General features: G+C 37.3%; 1 protein-coding gene across 1 annotated transcript; it reads left to right on the top strand.

Annotated features, from left to right (window-relative positions):
• Positions 1-3,088: 3,088 nt before the first annotated feature.
• Positions 3,089-6,792, top strand: LOC131426587 (cystathionine beta-synthase-like protein). Its single transcript, XM_058589445.1, has 5 exons — positions 3,089-3,330; positions 5,160-5,266; positions 5,350-6,250; positions 6,303-6,634; positions 6,689-6,792. The coding sequence occupies exons 1-5, from the start codon at positions 3,170-3,172 to the stop codon at positions 6,772-6,774; spliced, it is 1,587 nt and encodes a 528-aa protein (XP_058445428.1). The 5' UTR covers positions 3,089-3,169; the 3' UTR covers positions 6,775-6,792.
• The last annotated feature ends 4,817 nt before the right edge of the window (positions 6,793-11,609 follow it).

Genomic DNA, 11,609 nt, shown 5'->3' with positions numbered 1-11,609 from the left:
AATTCACACCAAACGAGTGCGAATAAAGCCAGTATTCGACCGCTTCACGTTCGAGAAAAATGCTTTGATCAGTGCTTAATATCGTCGTAGAGAATACCACAAGTTGGCCCTTCTGAATGCCAGAAATGAATCACAAAAATGCAAATGAAGATATGAAAATCCAAAATGAAATAATCAACATAAAAATTCTGTATGTTGCTATTTTTCTTTACTCTAATTTGTTCCGCGTTATTTATTCGTTTGCCCCGTTGAAATTTTGAAAGCGAAGTAGTAAAAGTTGCGAAATTCACACAACCAATGATTGTCATTTTTATTCGTATTTACGTCCTCCAGTTATGTGTGTGACATTACTCATTCGCCTTTTTTATGCGAATTTTCAAAATTATCCGATTTTCTTGTTTTGTCTTAGAAATGCATGAAGCGTCGAAATCTTGTGTAATCCCGAAATTTTATTTTAAGTCAACCCTCTGACTCTTTTCTATTTTTTCGGTTTAAAAAAGGCGGGTGGGTAATGTTAGAGACATAACCGGATAATGTGAATACGAATAAAATGGATGGTTCAGTTTCTTCGATGTTCAAGAATCTGAACTCTGGACCTGGAATTCTGGAGCTGAATTTTGAACCGAATACTGAAACTCAATTTTGATGCTACAATCTAGAACTGAATTATGAATCTGAATTCTGAAACGGAATTCTAGAACTAAATTCTAAATATATAAAGCAGAACTGATCACTGAATCTTTGTTCTGGAACTGAATTCGAGACAAGGATTGTGGTTCGGGACTGAACACCGAACTCTGGATCAGGCTGCTGGTTTGCAGCAGAATTTTATTTGTAATGACTTAATGTTAGATGAGCTTGAATTTTACTGGTTTCGACTGTAACTTGCGTTCTGCTAGCAGGTGCGACTGTATGAATTTAAATGCACCTTTTACCGGTCAAGCAGATGCATGCTTCTGTGGCTCAATCGATTATCAGACGAACTTGCGATCCAATGATTCATGGTTCAAGTCGCGGTGGGTTGCTACAGAATTATTTTTTTTTATTTCAATGAATTTCATGGCATGGAGTTTTAGACACAATATTAAATGTTCTTCCACGTAAATTTGCGTGAACTGCGACGCTCCATTTATGTGCATCTAATAAGATGTAAAATTTTTCAAGTGTGTAGAATCAAGTTCTGTAACTTGGTTCCAGTTCAAGAGCTCTGGAACCCGATTATGGCACTGGATACTGGATGAGGTATTGAATTTCAGATCTGGATTTAGGATAAATCTGAACTGAACACTCGAAATGAATTCAGGACCTGGATTTTGGCCTGAGAATCAACTACGCAATGCATCACATTTTTATCTATCAAATATATTAAATAACTTCCATTTCGAGTTATACTACTAAACATTATATTTCAAACTAAGAGAAAAAATTATGTTGATACGTTAAATGAAACAAGAGATATTCACGATCAAAAACTTATCATTCAACCAAATGATAAATTTTGAATAGTTGCCCAATAGTGAAGTAAGACGTATTTACATCAGAAAGAAACGAGAAAATAAGGCGAAAATGTTCTAATTAGAATTTAGCATACTTTAAACCTCCGCTAAACTGTTTATATTTACTTCCGAATTGCATATTTCAACAGATAAGTAATTCTAATAGTTCTTTAGATATCATTTAGAGTCATTAGAAGGGTTGATTTTGTGTAATGTTCCCCGTCGTTGTTCACTTTCCTTTGTAGTTTTCTCCATTGCAAACGACCAGCAGCAGGAAGACTTTATTTTCACGTGATTTCGTCTGTAGCTTTTTCACAAGTGGGCGATCCAAACAATTGGTATAGAATGTCGATGTCGATTATTTCATTTCGGATGTGCATATTTCTCTGGAAGAAACTATCAAAATGCTGTACGGGATTCATTTCTGTCATTCAGAAGGGTCTACGATAATAAACACTGGCTTTATTCGCACTCGTTTAGTGCGAATTTTGCACTGCTAAAAGGGCACAAAAATTATCAAATTATTGTAGATTTGCGAGAAAGACATCATGAGTTTACTTCTTTGATACTCGTTGATGCCAAATATTTCAGAAAAGTTTAATTTTGAATTACTTGTAATTATGTCATATAACTGGAAGTGTTATCATCAATTGATGATCATATTTTCGATAGTATGTAGCTAATATTATGTTGATACGTTAGATACAACAATAGATATTAACGATCAAATAAAATAAAGTAAATTTTTTAAAAGCTAGTAGTTTTCGTATTTGATCTGACTGGTGAAGCTGAGATGATAATGTGCACGGTTACCTTATACATACCAATAATTGAAATTTTCCAAGTGATTTATCTTAGTATCGAAATCTTCGTGACGATGATCTGCAGATTGTGGAACTAAATATTTTATTTATTCCCTCCCTAGTAACAACCTGTCTGTAACTATACATCAACGAAGGACGTTATGACGTCTGGGCTGCTCTCGGTGTGCTGTGCTGTGATAAAGTCGAGGATGTGTGGAACAAATCGCGCCCGCGAGAGAGTCTGCCAAATCGGCTCTCGCAGTGGAGGTGTGTCGCCTCAGCATGACTCAGCGGAAAAAAAAGAAAAGCGGTTACTTTGATGTGGGGCATTCTTAGCGCGGGAAAATTTTGCACCACGGCAAACTACTGTCTACGTTTGAGGTAAACTACTGTTTTCAAACTTGCATGGCGCATGGCTTGCTGTGTTGGAAAAGTGATAGTTTTCAAACTTTAAGAATACTTATGACATTTTCAGGTCTGTGCATTAGCTTTTCGATTAGATTCGAGCATCGATCAGTTTATGTAGTCAGTCGTAGTTAAGCTTGTTTTTTTAGGAAAATTTTTCAAAATTCAAAACTTCAATCAACCGAGAAGCGTGCGCATGTATCGGAGAATTATTGCATCAGAAAATCGCCTCTAAATACAGATTCTGTCTCTAATTGTTTCTGTCTCCGTTATGTATATATTTTCCGTTTCACTTTTGCGAATTTTGGCAATATTTGCTTACCTTATAAAAAGGTTCCCCGCGGTCGAGGTGGACATCAGTTTTCGCTTTGCGGTTCTTGTGATAACACCTAAAATTCATCAAGTGCTAACAGGTGCAGTGGAAGTGGTCTAATTCCTTTCCTAATTCATCCAACACTCCGAACAATGGGACTCGAACATCGCTTTTGCCCCATCAATGGACATACACTTGCTGCCCCAACCGACGCTGACGGCTTTGAATCGTACTTCGTGAGACCGGATCTGCCCTCTCGGTGCACATGGAAACTCGGAACGGAAGAGGCCAGTCCTCATCAAAGTAGGCCACTGTAAGTACAATCCTGGAGTGTTCCTGTTTATTGTGGTGAATGGTGGTTCCGGAGATATGATTGATTGATTGTCTTGTGTTCAAGTTATCCATGAGCTTACTCGTTCAAAGGGTGACGAATTTCTGCTAGTGATAGTCTATTTGACTTGTACGGAATATTCAATAAATTCAAAAAAATCGAACAGTGCTATCAAAGTGATTAGACAGAGCTTTTCAAAACCACGTAAAGGAACAGTTTAGAGACGTGTAGTTTCGAAACCTTGAATATATCAAAGTCTTCTTCGACAGAGTGTTTAGAGCTTTTAGATGTTTCAGGCCCGTGTGCAGGAGGAGGGGTGGGGGGGAGAGAGTTATTTTGGGGTTTGAAGACCCTTCCCCCTTCCACATGAAAGATTTTTCAACATTAAGTTCCATGAACAATAGAGTACTTATTATATAAAAGTGCAAATAACTTGACAATTCATACTACGTTCTCAGAAGTTGTTTCTGAAGATTTATCAAATAACTTAAGTTACTTGCATTTCGCTCCGAATTTGAAATATTAATTGAACTCAGTACTTTGTTTGAGTTAATGTAATAAAGCCTAAGAACTCTCTTATTTGAGTTTTCTACGTATTCTACGTTCTCCTAAAACAATTATATCGAATAACGTTGTTTTGAAGTCAATATTTTATGTGGGATCATTTTTGTAGAACATGTTCTAATTCTATAGTGTTGTTCTTGAGAGAGAGAGAAAAACAAACTGATTTTGTTAGTTGAGTTAACGGTGAGTAATAAAAAAATTTAACAATGTTCAGCAACTATATGTCCTTCTATTCCATATTGATTTCATGCAGAACAAATCAGTGAAACATGTACTCAAAGCTATTCATCATTTTCAACGCATTTTTGCATGACTGTATGAGCCATTACTTAGTTTTCGGTGCATTTTCGAATATCCTGTAAAAATCCCAAACATTGATAACAGTCTACATGCATAATTTTTCAAAAATCCATCATGCTTCTTTGGGAGATCACTTTAAATCAATCGTTGTGTTTGGGAATGAACAAATTTCACTTTCATTGTCACCATTGAATCTTACTGTTCACTATTAGAACGCAGGCCAACGCAATAATGTGGTTTCTAATTAATTTATCGATTCAACCGGAGTTTCTATTACGTAGAGTGTTGAGCTTTTGTCTATGAATGACATTTTAACGCATTGCTACCGTGAAAGTTGCATCCATGGATCAACTCTGGAAGCTGAAAACTGACTTCTCTGGAATTTTTAGAAAATTATGAATTTATGGAAAACTTGTCCACGTTAAAATCCTTTGTAATATATATTAAAGTCTGTATATTGTTTGCGGTGTCCATACAGAACTTTTCTATTACTTGACTTGACGGTATTGAATACAGTTTATATACAGAAAAATATACTTAGGAAACATGCCTGCTGTTCATTTAGAACCCATACTCAATTAAGCATGTGGTTCGAAATAGTTGATCACATGGATCAAGTAGGCTCTGGAAAATTTTCACACAAAACAATTCGTTGCGCGCCAAACGATTGTATTAATAATCTAGTATTCATATTTTGCTCTACATCGGGCAAACGCTGCGCCACTCGTTGCGCGCGAAAAAATGATCAAGAATCTAGTATGCCTTGAGTGGAAAATTTCCAATTCCATACAAAACAATTCACTAGATTTTCTCTACTTTCCTGATGGATTTTCCTAATTATTTATCCGTGAATTTGTGTAAATCCGTTCAGCCACATTTGCTACTTTGTTTTTATATATATACAGATAGCATATAATGAAATATTATCTACTCAAACCTGCTTCTAGCATACACAAAGAAAAAGCTCTTAACAGCATTTTGGAAGCGATCGGCAACACTCCCCTGGTCAAGCTGAACAAAATTCCCCAGCAGTTCGGTGTAAAATGCAATGTCTGTAAGTAAATTCTCGATCTGACATCCTAGATAGACTTCACAATTCACAATCGATTCTTTCCTCCCCCCGCCAACCGCACGCAGACGTCAAGTGTGAATTCCTCAACCCGGCCGGTTCGGTCAAGGATCGGATCGGACTACGCATGATCGAGGAAGCCGAGGAGCAGGGTCTACTGAAACCGGGCTACACAATTATCGAGCCAACATCCGGCAATACCGGAATCGGTCTTGCACTGGGTGCCGCCGTCAAGGGGTACCGGTGCGTAATTGTCATGCCGGAAAAGATGTCCAACGAGAAGGTCGATACACTGCGAGCTCTCGGCGCGGAAGTTATCCGTACTCCGAACGAGGCGTCTTTCGATTCTCCGGAAGGATTGATTGCAGTAGCACAGCGTTTGCAACGGGAACGTCCCAATGCGGTCATACTAAATCAGTACACCAACAGATGCAATCCATTGTCACACTACGACGGAACTGGTGCGGAGATTGCCGAACAACTTGACAATAAAGTCGACATGATTGTGATGGGGGCTGGTACTGGCGGAACCGCTACGGGATTAGGTAGAAAGTTGAAGGAAATAAATCCCAACTGTCTGGTAGTCTGTTCCGATCCATGGGGATCCATACTTGCCCGGCCAGAACAGTTAAACGAGACGGACTGTAAGTTCTGGGAAGTGGAAGGAGTAGGATATGATTTTGTGCCGACCGTGTTGGATCGTGGGATCATCGATCAGTGGATCAAGTATAACGACAAAGACGCTTTCAATATGGCCCGAAAATTGATCGCAGAAGAGGGTTTACTTTGTGGAGGAAGTGCTGGAGGAAACACTCACGTAGCATTGATTGCTGCCAAATCACTGAAAGAACATCAAAACTGCGTTGTAGTTCTTCCGGATAATATCCGAAATCATCTGACGAAGTTTGTGTCGGATAACTGGATGGAGGCGCGGAATTTTAGGGAGAGCGTCAACGTTCACAACCACAAGTAAGTTATCGACTTTTTATCAAATCAGTATAACAATATAATACAACTTCAGATGGTGGAATCAACCGATCACTTCGTGTTTGGGAAAAGATAATCCGGTCTCAATTACCCCGAGCGTGTCGATTAGAGAAGCTGTGAGCATAATGAATACTCACCAATTTCATCAGCTACCGGTAATCAACAATGATGGAACGGTACAGGGAGTTGTCTACTTGACTAACTTAATGGGAAAGTTAGTAAATAATTCAGCAAAACCGACAGATCCATCTTCGAGAGCAATATTCAAACAATTCGTCAAGGTAAACCGGGAGTGTACCTTGGGACGAGTCTCTCGAATTCTTGAAAAGGATCCTTTTGTTATAATTGTAGATTTTGAGGAAATTCGTAAGTTTTCATTGAATAACTAAATCCATTGGGCTAAAATGTTTGATATTACAGACACTTCACAAGAACAGTCGGTCATCCAAGAGAAGCTAGTTGGAGTTATAACTCAGCGGGATATACTGAATTTCATTATTAGATAATAATTATAAAACTGCTTGAATAAAAAATTTTGAATGGATAACATACCGATCGGTTGATTCATCCGAATTTCCTGCGTCAGTTGGCATCCTGTTTTCTCTAACACTTCAAACGAACACAACTCATAGCAAAACATTACCACCGATGATAAGCACTGATTTTTTCACAACCGAACTCTATCTTTTGTTTTTAGCTACAATAATTAAATTATTATAAATTGTTCATGAATCGAACGCGAACGCAACACAGGTTACACCGTTGAATTCAAAACATTTCCTAACTTTTTCTAGAGATGGGCCTAACTTACATTGGCAGTATTTTAAACAAAACATCGAAAATCGGAATCGGTTGTTGAACTGGAGTTGAATTTTATTCGGAATTCATTATGATTTCAACATGAAATTCCGAATGAAAATCAGTGCACTTACTTTTCTCAGAGACGGCTGAACCGATTCTTACAAACTTAGATTCAAATGAAAGGTACAATATTACCATACAAAGTTCTTGAGTTTTCTTTCGTTCCGACTTCCGGTTCCAGCATTATTAGTGTAGAAATTGTAGACCGATTTCAACAAACTTAACTTGAAATGAAAGATCTCGTGTTCCCATAAAAAACTTCCAAATTTCATCCAGATCCGACTTCCGGTTCCGGATTTATAGGGTGAAGTGTGTTAAACATTTGATACCATCCCCAAAAGCGGCGAAACGAAAAACGTAAAAAAATCTTAGTTTGCCTCGAAACTACTCCACTAAGTAGCCATTACCAGTAAACAAACAAACAAACAGTTCCCGGGTATCCTTCAGTTTTCTGATTCCGGAAGCACCGGAAATTTTGGTTATATATTCCACGATGGATTTCACCCACTTTTCTCAGCGATGGCTTGACCGACGACACTACCTGCCACTCGTCTATTAAAACTGTATCGCAAATCGGACTACCCCTCAGTAACTCGAAATGTCAAAACGAAATTGCTTGAAAATTTGTCAAAACTGGCAACTCAATTTGATAAATTATTGATTTCGAATAACAGATACTACAGTGCCTATAACCAGAGTGATGACATCTCATCCGTAATGCTGGCAACAATTAAAAACATTCCATTAGCTTTACATTGAATTGACAGGTCGTTTGCTCGTTTGGAACTGGTTGCTGTCATTCCAAACGAACAGCTGTCGCCACTCTGATTATAGTCACTCTAACAGATACCTTATATACTGTTATTTCAAGGCATGTTTATGTAGATAAACAAAACTAACTCCGAATCGTTATACCAGTCGTGCATTTTACCACTGTACCTAAGAACAAGAAGCGGCCCTTAAAAGTTATATCATTTTATTTGCACCACCAGTAATTGTATGCACCGGAAATTTGATAACATAGCAGTTACCAATCAACTACATCAGCATCTCACACCATCTCTATAAGAAAAGTTCAATATTGAATTGAAACTAGTGCATAGTTTTCATAAAATATTCAAATTATGTGACTAAGAATTTCTTCTAAGTAGATCGTATCATCAGCATAACTATTTTTTCACGCCATTGAGACAAACTTTTGGGTTATGACTTTTGCTAATCCTAGAATAGCTGCAGTATGACATCTGCATAATTCTTGGAAAATTCTCTTGAGAAGACTTGAAACGCACATCCAATAAAGATCTTCATGGATAACATAAAGCATAATTTAGCATAACATAAATAAATGCATTTTTTTGTTACTGACTCAATGTATAAAGGATTTTTGAAAAAAGCGTAAATTTAAAAATGGTGTTTCAAATCACAGAACGCAGCAATTTCATTGTCATTCTTTTCCCATTGATTTTAACTTCTATGAGGGTTATTCTAGTGTTACGAAATAATGGTTTTGGTCTTAATTGAATGCATATTAGACGAAATAAACATCCTGCTCCACGTTGTAAAATTGTAAAATTTAGTTTCGTCTTGTGTTGCGACAGATTTGGAAATATTTGACTGCACACAAGAGAATATATCGCTTTATTCCGAACTTATCCTTTTTTTTGCATTTTCGTGGCTACTGACAATGGATCGGGATACTTTTCCTATTTGTTTGTTTATTTCTATGATTGCGGTTCCTTGACAAATAACGCATAGCAACCAGAGCAGTGTTGCCAAAAAAGATTAATTTTATCATTATCAAGGGGTCGTTATATTTGTGGTAACTGACGGAAAATCACTCACAGACACTTTTTATTCCGATTTTATTTTCGAAGTGCCTGGTCGTGTCGTCGGCTTGACCGATTTGCAACAAACTCAGGTTAAAATGGAAGGTCTTATGATACCATATTAAATTCCTGAATTTCGTCCGGATCCGACTTCCGGTTCCGGAATTACAGAGGGAAGATTGTTTCAAAATATGTATACCGTCACTAAAAGCGGCGATCTTAAAATAGTTTCTAAGCTCGCCTCAAAACTATTCCAATTGGTGGTCATTGTCAGTAGATGACCAAACAAATAAATTTCAGCTTTCCTGGTACCCGGTTTTTGATTAACGACCTGCGATTGTAGCCATAGACTCAAAAATAGATTCCAGTCGTTTTTCTCGAACCATCTTCGATTATACCGGTTCCCGGATTCCGGTTTTATAAGTACCTTCAATAGTGGAACTAACTTCATTTCTCAGCGATGGCCTAACCGACCTGAGTACCGTTTCAACTCTGGTTATACTAAAGGGTGATTTTTTAAGAGCTTGAGAACTTTTTTAAACAATAAAACGCATAAAATTTGCAAAATCTCATCGGTTCTTTATTTTAAACGTTAGATTGGTACATGACATTTACTTTTTGAAGATAATTTCATCTGCCACAACGTCGAATTTTCAGTGAATGGGCCCTAGAAAAGTTGGCAGAAAATCCGCTTTTTTATCGACAAATTTTGTTCAGCGATGAGGCTCATTTCTGGTTGAATGGCTACGTAAATAAGCAAAATTGCCGCATTTGGAGTGAAGAGCAACCAGAAGCCGTTCAAGAACTGCCCATGCATCCCGAAAAATGCACTGTTTGGTTTGTACGCTGGTGGAATCATTGGACCGTATTTTTTCAAAGATGCTGTTGGACGCAACGTTACAGTGAATGGCGATCGCTATCGTTCGATGCTAACAAACTTTTTGTTGTCAAAAATGGAAGAACTGAACTTGGTTGACATGTGGATGGCGCTACATGCCACACAGCTCGCGATTCTATGGCCATTTTGAGGGAAAACTTCGGAGAACAATTCATCGCAAGAAATGGACCGGTAAGTTGGCCACCAAGATCATGCGATTTGACGCCTTTAGACTATTTTTTGTGGGGCTACGTCAAGTCTAAAGTCTACAGAAATAAGCCAGTAACTATTCCAGCTTTGGAAGACAACATTTCCGAAGAAATTCGGGCTATTCCGGCCGAAATGCTCGAAAAAGTTGCCCAAAATTGGACTTTCCGAATGGACCACCTAAGACGCAGCCGCGGTCAACATTTAAATGAAATTATCTTCAAAAAGTAAATGTCATGTACCAATCTAACGTTTAAAATAAAGAACCGATGAGATTTTGCAAATTTTATGCGTTTTATTGTTTAAAAAAGTTCTCAAGCTCTTAAAAAATCACCCTTTAGTTTATGGACCAATCTTTTTGTTTTTCAAGAATCAAATGAAATTATTTTTAAGAGTGCGCACATATATATATATATATATATATATATATATATATATATATATATATATATATATATATATATATATATATATATATATATATATATATTTATAAGTGATATGAGAAACCATCATTACAACACTAGATGTATAAAAACAGGTTTTTTTTATTTAGAAATATGCTGAAAATCAGTACGAAATTCATTCGGAATCGCTCACATTATCACATCCGAATGAAATCCGAATCAATTCCGAATCGGCAAAAAATTTTCATTCGGAATCCCATGTAGATTCCGAATAAATTCCAACTCCAATGCAACAACCGATTCCGAATGAATTTTGCCTCCAACCGGTTGATTCTGAAATCCATCGGAATTGAGTGAGAAGATGCGGACTGAATTGTCAATTCGTTTTCATCTTATTATTTCTTCATTTTGCACATTTTCGTGGTGATTTTCGGTTTATTTCTTTACAAAAAAAATGAATAACTGTATATATAAATTTAAATCTTAAATGTTTTGGATATGCAGAACTATTATGTCGTTTTCGCTTGATGCTAAACCTAATCTAGTTTTCACCCTGTCTGCTGTGAAACCGTTTGTTTGATCCTAGTTTCGAACCTAGTTTCAACGTTGTTGAACTGAAAATCGAAAATCTACCTCAGTCAGCATCATCCATTTCTCGAGCTGAAGTGCGTAATGAAATCGCGTAAGTCGCCTGACTTTTACACTGAATCAGGTAGATCGATCACCCAAAATCGAGCAGTCGATTAGGAATTCATTGCTCATTCCGTCATATCTATAATGTGGGCAGTTGTTGCACTGGAATTGGAATTTATTCGGAATCCATTATGATTTCCACATGGAGTTCCGAATGAAAATTTCTCGCTGATTCGGAATTGATTCGTTTCGGATAATGTGGGTCATTTACGGGAACTCGTTTCCATTAAACGCGCGATGAAAATTTTCTCATGCTGTTTTGGTCTAGTGTAGCGAGCACATCAACTATTGAGGTTTCTATGCCCGGTGAAAAATGAACGGTGGCCCAACTGAAAAATGGGTGGCCAACACGTTTCCTGATGAAAACAAAACAATATGTTAAAGCGATTCACACGCAGCATCAAGCGGCTATCACCTGAATGGAACGATTACGGAACAACAACATTAATTGTAAGCAATTCATATGAAAG

Source organism: Malaya genurostris, chromosome 1 (assembly GCF_030247185.1).
Source record: "Malaya genurostris strain Urasoe2022 chromosome 1, Malgen_1.1, whole genome shotgun sequence".
In the NCBI taxonomy this organism is placed as follows: domain Eukaryota; kingdom Metazoa; phylum Arthropoda; class Insecta; order Diptera; family Culicidae; genus Malaya; species Malaya genurostris.
The sequence above is the reverse complement of the archived record's forward strand: the minus strand, read 5'-3'. Positions and strand labels throughout refer to the sequence as shown.

Bases quoted from the DNA above. Each gene is read 5' to 3' on its own strand.
- LOC131426587 (XM_058589445.1), top strand. From the start codon at position 3,170: ATGGGACTCGAACATCGCTTTTGCCCCATCAATGGACATACACTTGCT. The intron at 5,267-5,349 runs GTAAGTAAATTC...AACCGCACGCAG, and splicing joins CGGTGTAAAATGCAATGTCT to ACGTCAAGTGTGAATTCCTC. The intron at 6,635-6,688 runs GTAAGTTTTCAT...TTGATATTACAG, and splicing joins TGTAGATTTTGAGGAAATTC to ACACTTCACAAGAACAGTCG.